Source organism: Streptopelia decaocto (assembly GCF_964273445.1).
Source record: "Streptopelia decaocto genome assembly, chromosome: 3".
NCBI classification, from domain to species: Eukaryota; Metazoa; Chordata; class Aves; order Columbiformes; family Columbidae; genus Streptopelia; species Streptopelia decaocto.
Window position 1 is genome coordinate 65,093,972 of NC_138656.1, and position 17,619 is coordinate 65,111,590.

A 17,619-nucleotide genomic window follows, 5' to 3' on the forward strand; every position below is an offset into this window, starting at 1 on the left:
TTGGGCATCTTTGTTCACTTTCTAGATCACTGAAATTTTCATAAATAGCCTGAGTCCCATTATTTATGTTGCATGGGAGCAGAATAAGCACCCAAATAATGTATTCACTGAGACTTACAGCTAGACCATATAAGGAGAAAAAATGTGTTTTCCCTGAAACCTGCTTTGATATTTACTATAAAATGCACCCAGGGCTAAAATCTTTATGCTGTGCATGGATTTTATCACAGATAGAGCCTTGTTGTTCTAAAGAGGGGAGTGCTGACTAAGCAGAGGATGTGTGAATCCTCATATCGTGTCCTTCGTCTCACTGATCCTCTTGTCATCAGCTGCTCTGCCTACAAAAATGTATGTCAGTCCTGCTTAGTGCATTCGAAGACACCCGTCTGGTAGCAGAATTTGTATAGTTTTATGCTGCATGAGTCAAGGACTTTGTGGCCCTTCTCCAGGTACACGTGGGAACAAACGTTCCCTGAAATGCGTATTTTCTGACTATGGGTGGTCTTGCTCACTGTTCACAGACACATCTGAGTGCAAGTAGCTGGCAGGGCAGTGGTAGGTGCGTGAAGCTTCTGCTGGGGATCTCTCTCAGTGTACCAAACGAAAGTTATCTGACACACGATGCAAAAGGAGAGACACTGCGGTGGGCAGGGACTCAAGAAGCAGGCTGAGCTCCTCCTGCCTGCGGCTCAGCAGGGGGAGCAGCTCAATTTCCCTACGCTGGCTTCAGGGTCTCCTGTGGACTTTCATTTGCTGGATCACTTTTGCCACATGTGTTCTCTCCTCTCACCCCACACTGGCACTTGCTGTGGCACGCTCAGTGCTTTAAATCCAGGCTGAGGTGTTTTTTCGACCTTCCTTGCTAGTTTTATGACAGGGATGAGTTTCCCTATGCAAGGGAGATTCTCTATCCAACTTCAAGCACTTTGCCGAGACACAAAGTATCTTAACAGACTGGAGAATCTGATCCAGAAACCTTATAAAGTAGCAGAAATATTTAGGTGTATCCCAAAGAAACCATTGTCACCATTCCTGGAATGCAAGACAGTAAGATTACACAGTGCCCAATAATTCTGCACTTCATAAGTTATAGTGTATTTAGAATATAGAAAAATATTTTAGGAGGGAGTGGTTTGTTTTTAACTCTTTAAGATAACTGTTAACCAACAAAACTGCTGCTTTAAGCAAACTCCCTTTTCAAAGCACTTTATGAGGATCAAGTTGTAAAATTCAAAATTGTCATACTGAAAAATATAACGTGAAAACTGGATCTGGAAGGGAGCTAAGAATCTTGCTGGACAACACGGACGCTAATAAAAGAAACCTAAAATTGCCTATTGTCATAGCTTTAATATTAACACTGGCTGCCTTGGCAAACTTTAAAGACTGGACTGCACTATAAAACCTAAAAATGTCCTGGACTTGGAGTTGTTTACACAAAATATGAGGAGATATAAAGTTACAGAGCTGGGGGTTGGAAGAGATGACTTTAAAACCATCCTCCGTGCACTGACGTCACATGGAAGCCAGCTGCTGGGATGATGCTGAACGGAACTGTTTTTCAGTTTGCAAAAGTTGCGGAGTTATTCAAATAGAGTTGCAAATGCTGCCCCCGTTGAAAGGCTGTGTCTTGCTTAGCGTTCTTGTTTCTTTTAAAGATCAAGATTCGCAGAACTGGATCCCAGCTAGCTGTGCATTTCATTGCTTTCACTGCTGTTTAGAAATGGACTGAAAAACTTCTAAAGGATTTCTTATTCCATGAAAGGTATGGTTACAGTTTCTTTTAAATCAGTTGTTTTGAACAGTTAAGATTTAAAAGGGAGCAAATTGCTAATGTGGCAAACACTTATTTAAACATCTCTCTAGTGTTATTTATAGGTAGTGTGGTGTTTATGTACGTTATATATGGTCTTTATTCTTAGAGAAAGACTATTCATTAGTTCAGCCTCTTCAGAGCAAGCACAGATAAATCAACAGGACAGGGATGACAGGTAGCATTGGGAGCACTCGTGTCTTTTCTTCTTTCTTTTACTTCCTTTTATCCTTTGTTCTTCCCTCCTTTTTTCTTTCATTTTCTTTCCTTCTTTCACACTCTCATTTATCTTTTTTCTTTCTCTTCTCTCTCTTTCACTCTCTCAACTGTAGTTTCTTTTTATGTATAAAGTGCACAGTATTGTGACACATGACACACTTCTATAATTGAATGAATACATAAATTTGCAATTTTGTTAGTCATCCAAAATACAGCACTCTGTTGGAAATATAATTTAGTAGCTTTTTTTTCTGTAAAATCCAGGGAAGATTTGGATATCTGAATGGTTGTGCATATTCAATCTAATTAATCTCTGTTGACAAATAACATCTCAGCTGATGTCACTGCAGATTATTTTCAGAAGTTGATAGAGGTTGGTTGCAAACTATTTTGCATTTATAATATGTGGATAGAAAGGGCATGAGTAATACATGGGGGAATAATAACATTAGCACCAAATAGTTGCTTATAAACATTTTTTGCTTGAGAGGAGGGAGGGCTAAAGGAAAAGTTAAGGGAAAATGCAGCTGATGTAGACAGAATTGATTATTTGCTTGAATTTGATTTCTGTAATGAGCTTCTGACCTTGTCTAGGACATGCAGAAAGTGCCAATACTGCAAGAGCACAGACACTGTTCCAATCCACACAGCAAATTATAATGTGGCATTTTACATCCCTTTGGGTTGCTTAAACCATGTGCAATACCCATGGGGACATCTTGGTGCACTATGCAGACAGAGAGTATGTTACCAGGACTACAAATTGCATTTAATTGCTAGGGGGGGGAAACAACAACAACAAACCAAAAAAAACCTGCCAAAAAACAAGCAAACCACCCCACCCTCTCTCAAAAAAACCCAACCCAAACCAAACTAACAAAACAAACAAACAAAAACCCCAAAACAAAACAAAACAAACCACCCCAAAAACCAACCACCAAAGAATAAACGAGGAGTCATAGAAATAGGAGTCAAAACTCTCTGAGGAATTTATCCACTGTACAATAGCAGCAAAACTGTATAGTCATCCAGCTGCTAACATTAATAAACATGAGTTTTCTTCTCAGAATTTACATCAAGAAGAAATCGGAGAAGCATAAGAAGCAATACAAGCTTTTTGTGGATCTTAGAGCTGCAAGTGCCTATTTGTAACCTCTGTAATTAACCTCTTCCAAGACTTGATTTCATTTTGATAGTCTCTAATCTCTTTTTATCATAAGAGTCCCAAGCGAAACAACTTGGAAATTATTAAGAGGAATGCAAACATGGCAATAGTAGTTCCCAGCACTAAGAAACCAGCAGGGGTCTTTTCAATGCTATATGCATGCTTGGAAGGAGTACATATTATATATTCATTCTAATAAGTGTAAAGAAAAAAAGCTATGTAGTATTGACTTTCTAGTAATATGGTACTGAGTGAAGCATTGCCATTGTTACTAGTACTTCACTACCAAATTCACCACTTGTGCAAGTTGTAGATAGTTTACCCTGCATTTACGTGTCCTTCTGTTTCTATTTGACATTTATCTGAGGCATTGTATTGGAGCAGAGAATTGACTTTTGTTTACTCCTCAGAGATGTCTTGAAAGTTTGTAAAGACATGAGGATAGCAAAAAAAACCCACCCCAAAACAACAGGAAATGACCATACTAAAAATTGTAACTTTTGAATTAGCAAACTGAGAAAGTATTGAAAATATTTTAAAGTTCATTAGCAATAGATGTCTAGATTGCAACAGAGCTTAAGTGCAGTGGTTGGTGTTTTTTTGTAAGTTGTTTTCAGTCACTGCTGAGAATGTTGTACTGTCTTCCAGCAGCTCATAGTCTCAGGGAGTTTTGTTTTTTTGTAAAGCTGTCCCAGATGATTTTAGGCAGGTAGAAGAAGTGTCTGAAACCTGTTTGTAAGTAACTGAGGGATAGATTGCCATTTCAGAGCTTCAAGGCAGGGGTGATTCAGAGTTTGAAAGAGTAATCTCCAATGCTACATTACATGGTGACATGGTACACTGTTGTGAAACAGGCTGATAGAGGTGTTTGAAGAATAGTCAGCTTGTTCTCTAAGTCCTCAGTCTAAAACTGCTTGGGGTAAATGGTTTTGCAACACCTGAGCTAGGACGAGGCCCATGGCGGCTGTCAGTTGAGAGATCCTGTAGCAGGACTTTGTGACGTGAAGACCTGAGTAACCTGAGTTACTCAGTAGTTCAACTGAACTCTTCTGCTTATTTGTTCATGAAAGGAGCTGACTCCAAGTTTGGCATCACCTTCCCAGTCAGCTGAAATAACGCAGACACTGGTAAGCAGTGATTACTCAGTAGCCACAGCTGAATCAACAAGACTTGTCTAATAAAATACAGGATGGGGAAGGACTTTGTGTGAAGCTTAAGAACGAATTTTCACTTTATCAAAGAAAATGTGGGTGATAAAATGGGCAGTTCCCGTGAGTTGAAATTCACTGACCATCACTCAGGCAAATGAACAAATTACAAGAAGGTAATCTGGGCTTACCCGTAGTTAACTCTCTGACAATTCATTTGCCTGCCCATAGGCTCGATTTCTGGCAGGAGACCAAAGCAATGCAGAGGCATTTTGTGACTAGAACTAGATTCCATGTCCACCTAAGTAACACAACAGTTGGCTCTGAGAGCCAAAGTTAACAAAGTCAAGTGTCAATTTGTGTGTACCAGCCATTATACCACATGAGCCGTGGTAATGGAATGAATGAGTGTTACTTCAGCCCTGCTGGCGTAATAAACATGCTGATGGTAATGGAGTTTCTATTGTAAAGCCCAAAAAAGCAAGAGGAACACCAGGTCCATAAAATCTGTAGCTGTTTTGTTCAAAAGTCAGATGAGCAGATCCAAAATATTTCCCTTAAAATATACATATTTAGTGGTTCAAATAATAGTTTTCCATCCACAAATACTAAGGTACCAAGGACTTCTGAAGGGGAAGGAGAAACTGAAGCACAAATTAGTTAAATATTCTGAGCATGGTTTTGAACTAAATTTGAGTTATTTCTATTGGAGGGTACTTCCTACTTTTCCCTATGCTGGTTCTGGAACTAAAATGTATAGATTTAGATTTGTAAATCCAAAATATATTAACTCTTTATAGTGACCTATAGTACTTTATATAGTAGAATGACGCTTTCTGCATGTTTATTATCTGTTATTAGCTTTCCTCTCCTGTTTTCCTTCATGTATTTATTCTAAAGCATTCATGTAACCATGAGAATTTTCTGCATGTATCAGTTTTACAATCTTCAATTGCCAAAAGAATGTGACAGTCTTTGTTGTGCTACATGCATGTGTGAAAGGACTGTGTGAGCAAACATGATACCTTTACACTTGCAGTTGTCTTCTGAACAAACATAAAAATAGCTTTCACCCTCAAGGGCAGACGTTGCCATTCAATATTATACAGACTTGAATTTCATTGAAAACAGGTTTATAGTGAAGAATAATGACAAGGATGTGAAGTGGCCATGGTACAGAGCCCTCTGTGGCAGACATTCCTGAATTCTATGATGCTGGGTGTGCGTCCTCCTTCCCTTTCCAGATTTGGCCTGTCTGCCCTCGGGTTTGTGTCCCATAACACTCAGTTCATCCATATGCCAGATATATACTCACACTCCAGATATATATTGTGCAATTATGTGATGTTGTCTCCCGCAACACATTTCAGTTAATTACTCTGGGGTTTTGCTAGGTTGTTTTTTTTTTTCCTCTGAATGCTAGAATCAAACACAAGTAAGACTTATTCTGATAAACTTCCAGGAAACATTCAGGGAAGAAAGAAAAAAAGCAGAGCTATCTTCTTGCTGTTACATAGACCGTAACCATGGACCTGCATAAACAACTGGAAAATACTGAGAGGAACTGGAATAAAGAGAAGATGGAATTGCTGGAGAGATTTGACAATGAAAGGAAAGAATGGGAATGTCAATGGAAGGTCATGCAGAAGAAAATAGAAGAGGTACTTTTAAACAAAACTCTGAACACTGACATTTTCAGTTGAGTCTTATCAGTGACTAGTGGTTGCTTCAATTTATATTTTTCTGAATTACATGCTATTTCCTGTCTGTCGCTGGAAGTTTCTAATAGCTGATTGTAGAACGCAAAAAACGGGGTTAAGCAGTATTTGCAATTGTACATTTAATAGTCATGAATATGAAGCACGAGGTTAAATGTCACTTTATGTGAAGTTTGCAATGATATTGCTGGCTGCATATACTGCTGCCAGTTCTGCTGGACATGAGCCATGCTGCTGATATTATACATGTTTTTTTCATGTACATGCTGAACAACTCCATATATGTGGTTTAGGAAAATGCATATTTAGTAACAAAAATCTAGGTATCATAATTCCCTGGCAAAAAAAGAATTAGATGGTACAGATCAGTGGGGGTAAATGGTAATATTAAAAAGAACATCATACATTAAATGCTGCATGATGCAGAATAATTCTGACTAGAACCTGCTCCATTTATGGACAGCTTTTAGCAGACAAAACGGCTACAGTAAATATAATAGTATGAAAGTCCTGACACCCCTTGTGTTTACACGTACTAACAAACACTCACTCCCTGCCAATTCTAATGCATCTCCTTCCAGAAATAGTTGAAGTAATTATTAATTTTTCTTTTATCTCCAAATTGTCCCTGCAACAAAACCCTCTGGCACTCTGTAATGCGTCAATTGAATCTACCTTGGCAACATATAGAAGCAAGCTTTTCACCACTGAGGTTTCCACATTTTTCATTCTAATATACACATGGAGTATTTTTTTCTTGCTTTCTGCCAACACCGTCCTGTGGCTGAGCAACACAGGAATGCATGGCAGAGATTGCTCACATGAAAGTATGAGAAGGAAAATTATCAGAGCCAAGTGAATCGTAGCCATACGCTGCTCATTGAACCAGCCTGCAGCATAATTCCATAATGTCAGCTCTCTTGTATTTTACCTGCAGTTCTTACAGACTTTGGTATAATAGTCTTTTCCACATTTTGTCTTTTGTGTTAGGATGTTTCTGTGCAGTCTTACCAAATTTCACTGCCAAAGTGGGAGTGCTTAAAAAATTAGTAATGTGATCTCTGTGTGTGGTTGAAATTCAGTTTGTTAGTTACATGAGCTGTTTTGGAATGAAGATAATTTGTCATGAAAAGGTATTCTGGCAACTAGTAGTCCTGACAATGGCAGCTAAGACCATGTTTTTCTTATGTTGTTTAGTAGTATATGGATTAGAAAAACATGACAGAGACAGAAATAAAGAATGGAATGGGGCTGAGAGGAAGGGAATAAAGCAAATCACTGGGTACTGCAGGACCAGACAAAACTGCAGATGATACTCCAAGGCTACCAGTATCCTAAGGTCCCCCTCTTAACCTCTGTCTAAAGCTGCTCTTGATTTCAGTTGACTGACATTTCTTTGCCAAAAGACACATGGCTGGAGAAAAAGGGAGATACATTTCAAATGCCATCATGTGTAAAGGGATTTCCTCAATAAAACTCGTGCTACCATATCAGCTTGTATTTTTGTTTGATAGTTTTCTCTAGCCCACCAAAACCTAACATAATTCCTGGATTCCTTCCCTAAGAATTTTGTGGTTTAGGAAATTATATTGTTGAGCTATGAAGTGGTATCCTTCCTTCTTAGTGCTATGCTGAGTTTATATTAGGCCCTTATTTCTTGGAAACAACTAAGTTAAGCCCTCGGGTTCCATGAACAGCTGGGCTTTGGGAGGGAAATCTGAAAGCCCAGGATGAGGTCAAGTGTCACATCTCTGAATGTAAGAATGCTTCTAATCCACAGCACTGCCCACGAAATGGCCCTATGTTCTTCATGTTGTTATTCTTTTTCACTATCCTTCCAAAAGCTGTTGTGATGGCCTTGTGCACTGCAAGGGAGCAGGCAGATGGCAGTTCAGAGGTGCCTGCTCTGTGCTTTCTACATAAAAACAAGTTAAGAATGAATGTTTATAAAGAGCCATGGGATTCTTGGCACTGGAAATGATACTGTAAGCAGAAGAGGGTTTTTATGATGTTGCTGTTTTTTCTAATTTATAATTTATCACAGTTTTCTAGTTTTAATGTGCCAGGTGACAGGAATTAACACTTTTTCTTTTACTAATGAAGCCACCGCATCTCAGCAGATAGCATGAAAGAAGATAAGAGGGTGACAGCACATTGTGAAATAATACCATTCTGCAGTACTGATTTATCACTACAGTCATAGGGAAGAATTCCACTTGCCTGAGAAGTAGAAGAGTCTGCTCTAGTGCACATGTTGCTGCGCGTGATAAGAATTAACTTCCTTTTCTTAAGTTAATACACGTTAACAGGCTGTGACATAGCCAGAACACTCTCCCTCCCTCCTGTTCTGTCACATTCCCCATCCAACAAATCAGGGCTGTATCCACCACATAGTGCATTGATATTACTTGGAAGAGAACAATACAGCTTCTGGCTCCAGGCAGGGCCATTGACCTCACGAGATCTCTTCCAAACCCGTCCTATGGGTGGAAGCCATACATTAAAACCATGGCAAGGAGTTTGTTACTGGTAACAGCCCTTTCCTCATCCTTTGGCAATAACGGTCTGTGAACTATCATGCTGTGTGACTCAACGCTTTTCTACCAACACGTATAAAATCTTTCTACTTGGTGCTACTGAGTGAAACATCATTGAAAACAGAAGACAAATCTGTTCTTTTACCATAAAATCCATCACAGTAGCATGATTTAATATAAGGTTCTGTTGTTTTTTTCAGCTTTACCAGGAGGTAAAACTTAGAAGGGAGAGCAATATGAATGTCCATGATAACAAGGCCATTCAGAGCAAGATGCTGCAGCTGTCCATGCATTCCCCTACTTCAGAAGAGACTGACACAGTGGAGCTGAACTATCAACACCATGTGGCAAATGACAGGATGAAAAAACAGAGTTTACTCAGTAAAACAGGGCACGAATGTAAAGAAACCAGAGCCAAAAGCAGAAACAATGTTCTGTTAACAGATAATGTGGCCTTTGAGAACTGTGAGGAACCTGAAGACAGCCTCAGCATCAAAACTTCCACAAAAAATGCCAAGAATTATATTGGTGACCTCAATGTAGTAAGTAAAGTATAAGCATGTTTCAGTTACAAGGGTGAGGAAAATACTGAGGGCTATGGCCTGCCAGGTTAACCTGAAGAACTAGTCTGCCTGATCTTAGTTTTCCAGAAAGACATTGTCTCTCGTTCCTCCTTGGTTTGCTGTTGATGAGTGTCTTCTCACTGTTTAAATGTGTTAACAGCATGCTCTTTACCTCCATTAGTAACCTGGGGGAATTTTTGTATCTATCTTCCCTTGTGCTACTTTCCTCTGCTGTGAGTCTTAAATGCAAGTCACCACAAGTTTCAAAATAATTCTGGAGATACCATTGAAAAGGCTGATGTTAAAGAACTGGTTTTATGTTTACAAAGGCTCTTAAAGAACTTGCCAGAGTCAGTGAAGAATTATGCAGCTATCAAGAGGAAATTCGGAAGAAGTCCAACCACAGAAGGTAAAAACATATTTTAACTTTTTATATTAGAAGAAGAAAATGAATAATGTAACTGTGCTCCTTTTTCACTTTGAAGGAGTGTTTGCTGTTGAATTTACTAAGAGTTGGGCAGTTCCTGTCCTCCTAATGTTTCAGTGCTCAGCATAAAAACACTCAAATGAAGTATACTGAAACAGGATACAAGGACACACTTTACTAGCAAAAGAGAGTTTATCTATAAAATGAAATCAGTATTTATACTAAATAAAATCAAACTTGCTTCTAGTGGCTATACAGAGGATTGGGAAAATGAACTGATATTTCTGTCTGCCCTGGTCCCAATTTTATGCAGTTCTATGCAGTATTGTATGGGTTTCTTAGGCTGTGAGATTCCTTACTTTAAGCCCAGATCTAGCCTTAAATATGGGACTGACAGTCCAAAGACAACAAGAGAAGGAAGAACAACCATACATTTGTACTAATAAGCCAAACCCTGAAAAGTACAGTAAATGAATATTCCAGTGTCTGTTAAAAATTCAATGTTTGTGGTCTCCTTTAGTGAGACAAACACCAGTCTTCCTATCGACGTATGCAGAAATGCTCACAAGGTAAGATTGTACCCATGGTGTGACAGGGTACACACCATGAAAGAGACTGAGAAAGGCTGTGGCTCAGTTATGCCTGCTGAGACCCCGTGGAAGTCCACAGCATGGCAAGCTCTTCTCAGATGCTCCCAAAGAACAGAAGGACTTATTATGCTCCCCCATGCAACCAGTTGGCAGTCTGTCACTAACTCATTGCTGCATCTGGGTTAGCATTTGTATCTTTAAAGCAAACAGATCCATAGCTGATGCATAGTTTCTAAACCCAGGCTGAGAAAGGTGACTTCTGAATAGATCTCAAAAGACACATTTGTACTGTTGTGTGGAATGTTAGAAAACCTGCATGAGGGATGCACTATGTCCTAAAACTTTCTTCATTCAGTTCATAGTCAGGTAGCTTCTCACTGGAGTCATTAGAGCTCACAAGATCCCACTGTCCTTACTGCAGGATAGTTAAGAAAACAAGCAACCATCTACAAAACCTCAGAATTTTAGTGGCAAGTGAAAGGAATAAGAGATATTATTTCCTTTACTGAGCTTTCTTAAAATTCTTCATGTATGTTTCAAATATGTTTAGTGTATCAGCTGCAGCAAGACTGCTCCCAAGTCCTTTCAAGCAGCTGGTATTAAAACACCGGCTCATGGGGAGAATGAATCCATGCTGAGGTCCCCTGGGGAAATACCCTTATTGTTCATCCCTAAAATACCTCTAATTTCCAGAATGAAGTCACTTCCTTTCCTGGGGAAATCTGAGGAAACCCAAACTACAGTTATTCTGCCTGAGATGAACCATGTGCCCAGCAATGAATCACAGACTTCAACAGCTTTTGAAACAGAGGAACATAACAATAGGAAGAATCTGATGAGCTCCACCAACGCTTTGAAAGACATATCTTATGGTGCTCTTATTGGTGACAGAGGATCAGACTTCAGACCTTGGCAAAAGAAAGAAGCTCCACCAGTTCCTCCACGGAGCACTTCTCGTCATCTAACAAACTCACTTTCTGCAGTTGTTCAGCTTTCTGAAGCACCAATAAGAGATCTAGGCATCAAAAGCAATTGCAAGGCTCAGGACTGTAGGAGTGGAAGGAAACTGATGAATCCTTCACCTATAAACCAGAATGAAACTGCAGCAGCCTGTGCAAATGAAGGGCAGGCTGTGCAAGGTCCTGTGATGGTAACTTCTGCAATACCTGTAACCAAAAATGAGTGCAACGTACCATCAAGTTTCTGCCACAACACGTGGGCATATGATGTGGGCAAACTTGGAAAAGATGGTAGAAGTGAACCTTCCCCACTGTCACCCCAAAAGAGTTGTTCAGATGGAAATATGGCCCAAAGCAACAAGATGCACCAGAAACAAAATCCCAAGTCTCACAGCAGTCCTTATTTCAGTAATGACTTTTATGCCCCTGCTACCCTGCACAAGGATCTTTTGGGAAACTCTAGGTATACTTTGGAAAAGACCCAAAGAAATGAAACTTTAGCAGCAAAGATTGATGAGTTTAACAGGACTGTATTTCACACAGATAAACGTAACAATGCTTTGCAAGATAACCAGGTGCCTCGAGCAGCACCAGAAGACCACAAACCCTGTGGCCCACTGTGTGACTCTGCTATTAGCAGGACAGAAACCGTAAATACATCTTGTGTTTCAAATCCCAAATTCTGTGCAGCAAAGGAACAAGAAACTAGCAACTCCAGCAAAGCTGTCACAATAGCAGGGCAGCAAAAGCAAATAAATGGACTTCCAAATACTAGTGGTTATAGGCACATGCTTCACGAGCATGACTGGCGACCAAGTAATTTATCCGGTCGCCCGCGTTCAGCTGACTCAAGGTCGAACTATGGTGTTGTTGAAAAGCTTTTGAAAAACTACGAAAAATCAACAGTGACTTCTCCGTGTAATGCAAAGTGCTGCAAAGATAAGTGGACATGGGCAAATTCTGAATTCGCTGATGGGGGTTGTGAGACATTGAGTCAGTATTTAGAAATGGTCCAGATTGAGCAAGGAAAGCAAGAATTTCCAAGGAATTCAGCCAGGCATATTGGGCAGCAACTCAAGCAAGGAAAAGAGAGGCAAAAGTTACCAGAGGTAAGGTTCATAAGAATGGCAAGAGCAAAATCATTCCGTTTTGTACCAAGCTGCAGATTCTGAAGAGGCAGGCTAATGTGATATTGTAAACAATTACATTAAAATAGACACTTTAGGCCAGGGTCTGGATAAATCAGGAGTGTTTCCTTAGAAGATAACAGTGTTGTGGGAGGGCAGAAGCACATTAGTAAGCATGACCAGTGAAGATGTGTGCCAGATCTCTGCTGCGGTTGTGTGAATCTAGATTTTAACTGCAGTGCGGTTATTCAAGCATCGAACTAGAGAAAACTGCAATCAGGTTTTAACTCACTCCCTCCTTCATTAGTTGACAAGCTATTTAATAAGCCTTCCCAAAAGGCTTAAGGATAGGCCTTGTCGAAATCCTAGAGGGCTTAGCTAAGCATCCTTCAGTGTCCTGAGTGCTGCTTGGTTCAAGATTTCCTTGGAAGTGCCTGTGAAAAAGGGTATTATAGCTCCATAAAGTTTTCAGTAATAAAGTGGCCTTCTCTTACTCATGTCTCAGTTTCAGGCTTGTCCTATATATTCAAACATAGGCTCACAGAAACAGAAGAGTATGGCATAACTAATTAATTTGTATTTGGCTGAATTTTATTTGCAGAAGTTTAGAAATATTACCTTTGCCAACATTTTTTCTTAATGAAAAGAGAAACAGATGTTTTTGAAAATATACTATAAGTTGCAGGTTCTGTAAAAAGCCACAAAGAAAAAAAAAATCCGTTTTCCTGAAGAGCTCCTTGGTCAGTGAACGCAAAGAGACATGCACCTTAGCATCTCAGAAAAGAGAAGGCAAATGTATTCAGAGCTGAGGAACTTACATCAGTTCAGCCTGTCAGCTGGTACGCCTTAAACTGTCACAAACTGGCAGACTGCAGTGGAGCTATGTGGATTTAAACAGCTGAGAATCTGACCATGCAGATTTTCTTCTGCATGTCTTTCTGACAGCCTTGCAGTGACGCAATATCTTGCTTAGCTGAAACATCTTTGCTACTGTGTAGCAAGAAGAACCATGAAACTTCTGATTTCTTTTTCATCCAGTGAATGTTTGATAGGAAAACGAATTTTTATCAATAAATATGTAGACAAAAAAATAACGACCAGATAATGACTGAATTTACATAGATGTAAGTCCAAAATAACTTTACTAAGCCAACTGGATTTTCTTCATAGGCTCAGCCTTTATGTTGTCATTTCTATCTGTACAAACTGAGTGTGGAATACTGCCTGGTAAAGGAAAACCATTTTAGGTCCAGCAGCATTCATGTCACAATGACATAAAGAACTACAGTGGGCATGAGGCATTTGGTTTATTTTAATTATTTCCAATTTACTCCACTGTAGCCACAATCAAAATCTGTTGGTTTTCCTGTGTATATGAGGCTCTGTATGCAGACATGGCACTGCATGAATACACGGCCATTCTGAATTAGTTCCCAAGTGTAAACAGCTCCACGTTGCACTAACAAAAACAGAGTTCATAGCAAGATGTGACTGCTGAAATAGGATCTATCAAAAAATACACAAAAAATATGTATATCATACTCCAGTAAAGTATGATGGTATTCTGAGTTCTACGTGTGGAACAGTAAACAGAGTTAGCTCACAAAAATTCCAAAAATGAAGAGAAATGAGAAGTGAATGTCAGTTTTGGCTTGCATTAACATTTTGTACCTTTCCTTGTGTCTGACACTTGTCGCTATATATTTTAAACCACAACTGATGGGAGAATCCCTATACATAGAAATAGCTGTTCTCCTGCATTCTGCACATTACTGTGCTCCTTTTAATATCTTCAGACCACCTGTTCTGAGGTCACCCCAAATGTGTTCCTGCATTCCTGCTGCATTTCACAAAAGCCATCACTTGTTAAAGCAAGGAATTGCCTTTGTGTTCTAGATATCTGTGCCAGCTAAATGTTCAAGTGGGAAGGGTTTCTCCCGGCCTGCTCGGCCAGCGAATCGACGCTTACCTTCCAGATGGGCATCCAGGTCACCATCAGCACCGCCAGCTGTAAGAAGAACGGCGTACAACTGCTCTGTCTCCTTTCGGTCAGAGACCTCAGTCATCTGAACCCAGAGTTGGGTTGGATGGTGGTGTGAAAGCTCTACGTCTCATTGTAACTGTGTTGGGTATGTGGTAGAGCAACCAGTTCTACACTGTTGTGTCTTACCCACGAGTGACCCCTACCACCCGCCGGACAAAGCGTTTTGAATCTTAGGTCATCATCACCAAGGTCTTCAGTGTTTTTATTGAGATTAAATACCCCTGGTTTTCTCTGTTTTTTTGGTAATAGCTCACATGGAATTTCTTTTGAATGGCATCTTCCTTAATTTGCCAATCAATTTTGAGTTGAAACAATGTATAGTGCTGTATATTCTGACTCTTCTGCAAACAGCAGAACGTAAAGCTGTATGCATGATCATGTGTTTGTAGGTGCATGTGTTGGACTAGGAAGTATACAGGTCTGTATTTAGAAGAGACAAACTGTGCTAGTGTTGACATTGAAATTACAACCTATATGCCTACCTATATATACTTTGTGTTTATTTTAAAAAGTTTGAAATATACAGTCCTGATGACATTTATATTTTATATATCTTTTACATAGGTTCACAGGTGTAGTATTTAATGAACAAAAACTAAATATTGCATTTTTGTGACTGATTGCAGCGATGATGCCTTGCACAATATGTATCTGAAGCAGACTAGCTTGACTGATTCATCAGTCATGCTTCATGACATCCTCGTTCAGTTTCCTAACCCTTATGATGTTAGGTCAAAATACCCAAACATATTTTTTCTGAATTAAAATATTGTACAATTTGTAATACATCAGCCTTTTTCAGCACCAGAGACATTCCCAAAATGTTCCAATCCCTTTAAAAAGCTTAAATGTGCCATTATATATATAGCATACTGTAAACACTTCGGTAGTTTCAACTAGAGTAACATACAATTTATGAAGGGAAGAAAAGGGTTGTATACACTCAATTCTGTAAAACTTATTTTTCCTTCTAGCATTATAACTTTGAGGTTTGGCAAAGGCAGATAACAATGGACTTGTTTACTTTCACCCAAGGCAGGAGAACAAGGACCGTTGTTCCCAGGGCTGCAGCCACACTCCTTTTTTACTCTTCTCCTAGACTATAGAGTGCCTGAGCCACTTGCTCACTTACTGCTCCCGGACTGACTCGTGGCAGTCAGTTGCGAAGTTTACTTGCACTCTAGCAACAAGCTGCATCTAGTATGGAAAAATTGCATCGAGGTATGATCACAATGGTGCCCAAAATCCTAGACACATGGCGTTGGAAGTATGTTTCTGCCATCACCTGACTTGCTATTATGGGCCATCTGAATGATGTACACAGAGTCTGGCTTGTTCCTTCCCGCAGCATGAAAGAAATATGGATGCTACCCAGACTCTTGCTGAACCTTCAGAAAGACAGTGTCCTTCATCCTGGAATTTTTGCACCCTTTTCTAGGCTGTTGCTGGATGCGTAGTGCGATAATGATGACAAATGTTACCTTTAAACAGCATGTCTAGGTTAAAAGGAGTAAAGAGGCACTTCTTCAACATCAGCCTGACCTTGTCTTGCAACTTTTCTTCTTCTCCTGGAGAAACCTGGTGGGTTCCAAGGAATTTCAAAAATCATCCCACGATCCATTAATGTGCACATCTTCCTATGTGAATGTAAAAAGGATTTTGGACAGAGTGTAGGCTTTTGTCCTAGTGAATTGTATGTATGGCAATATAGGGAAAAGTAGTTGTGCTTAATTTGATAGTGATCTGTTGTCCTACTCCAGTCATGTTGAGAATCCATGCCTTTTCCCTTCCTTTAGGGCCTTATTCTTCATTCCTCTGCACAACTTTGGTTTTGCAGAGAGAGAAAACAGGAGGCCATATGTTCTGAGCAATATAGCCTGTATGGTAGTACCAGTAACTGCTCAGGCATAGCAGTTTCAGAGCTAGTGGGCACTGGAGCTATAAATCCAAATTTATCACACAATTGTGGCTGCCTGCATGGCAAAAACAAGCTCTGAGTAATTTGCCCAATCTAGACTTCTGGTCCTTTCCAGACATGAGTGGTTGGACATACCAATATATGAAGGCTTCAAACAGATCAACAGTTCATCAAAATTTACTGAGACATTATTGCAAAGTTCTTATTGGAAAAGATACAAGGACAGAAAACCTGAAGAAAATTTATACAGCTTGGATAGAGAAAAAATCTGTGTGCTTGACTGAAAAATCAAGAGTAATATAAATTAGCCTGTTTGCCCCAATTTAGAGATTGCACTCCATTAACTTCCTTAGAACTAGAAAAATTAGGGATGATTCATAGTGGATTTGGAAAATGGCTTAAGATTCTAGCTTACTGTGGAAATTAGCAAACCAAAATGCCTTCCAAATTGACCTTTTAAATGCCTAAGTAGCTGAGCAGCTTTAAATGCCTAAGGCTGAGGAAAGGGTAATATGAGAGAACTGTAAAAAAATGGTTCTTAATTTCAGTCAGTGTTGACTGCAACAAAACTTCTTCAAATTGCCTTCATGGTAAGTTAAGAAGTTTTGCTTTGAAAAAATGGTGGTGCACTTCTGTTTGAAGTATGTAACTATTAAAGTGTCTCCCTTCGTTAGTCAGTGAAGGTGTTTCTTTAGTTCCCTTCAGTTTCTTTGATCACCTTTGACGGATATCACATTGTTGAATAACACAGAAAGGATCAAATACCTACAACATTCCCTGATGTATGTAAGTTTAATGAACAGAAGGTTTTTGAAATAAACTAATAGGTCAAGGACAAGTCCTTTTTGTCAAGATTTTCTGTGTCCATCTAATTACAGACATTGGTTTTGCTGCCCAAAAGTATCAACACTGATGATTTTGGTCTGTAGGTGGCTAGTTAGACATACCAATTTTAGAAAGTTGCCACTAACACTGTTTAAATATTCTCTTCAGCTGCACCTGGAACAGGGCCAGTGCACTGTGGTAGCTTTTTTAGCTGCCAGAACTGTGATTACTGAGTCATAGAAAAGCCTTTATTGCACTTATTTGCTATAGGAGGAAGAGCTCCGTTGGACTTTGAGGTTCCTCCCGTGTTATCTCTGACAAGGAAATAGAGTTGCCTTGGAAACTCTGAAACAGGAGTCTCTCTATACATGCACTCACTCACACATACACACTTAATGTAAGAACCACAAATGATCTAAGTATAACTTGACCTTTCTATTAATCCTAGTGTCACCTATGGAAGTGGTGATTTTTGTAAGCCTGTTTTTAAAATAGATTTTTAATATTATCCTTCCACATGCTATCTAAATTCTTAATGCAGATATAGGTTCTTCTTAACTGTGCTC

The 17,619-nt window shown here is 39.4% G+C and overlaps 1 protein-coding gene across 1 annotated transcript; it reads left to right on the forward strand.

Moving 5' to 3' along the window:
* Nucleotides 1–1,248: 1,248 nt before the first annotated feature.
* Nucleotides 1,249–14,791, forward strand: KIAA0408. The gene is made up of 6 exons (XM_082050083.1): nt 1,249–1,765; nt 5,808–6,006; nt 8,801–9,142; nt 9,493–9,572; nt 10,874–12,248; nt 14,163–14,791. The coding sequence occupies exons 2-6, from the start codon at nt 5,872–5,874 to the stop codon at nt 14,334–14,336; spliced, it is 2,106 nt and encodes a 701-aa protein (XP_081906209.1). The 5' UTR covers nt 1,249–1,765; nt 5,808–5,871; the 3' UTR covers nt 14,337–14,791.
* The last annotated feature ends 2,828 nt before the right edge of the window (nt 14,792–17,619 follow it).

What these genes read in the sequence shown, in the direction of transcription:
- KIAA0408 (XM_082050083.1), top strand. Translation starts at nt 5,872, where the DNA reads ATGGACCTGCATAAACAACTGGAAAATACTGAGAGGAACTGGAATAAA. An exon ending in ATATTGGTGACCTCAATGTA is followed by an intron (nt 9,143 to 9,492) that starts GTAAGTAAAGTA and finishes ATGTTTACAAAG; the next exon opens with GCTCTTAAAGAACTTGCCAG. An exon ending in AGAGGCAAAAGTTACCAGAG is followed by an intron (nt 12,249 to 14,162) that starts GTAAGGTTCATA and finishes TTTGTGTTCTAG; the next exon opens with ATATCTGTGCCAGCTAAATG.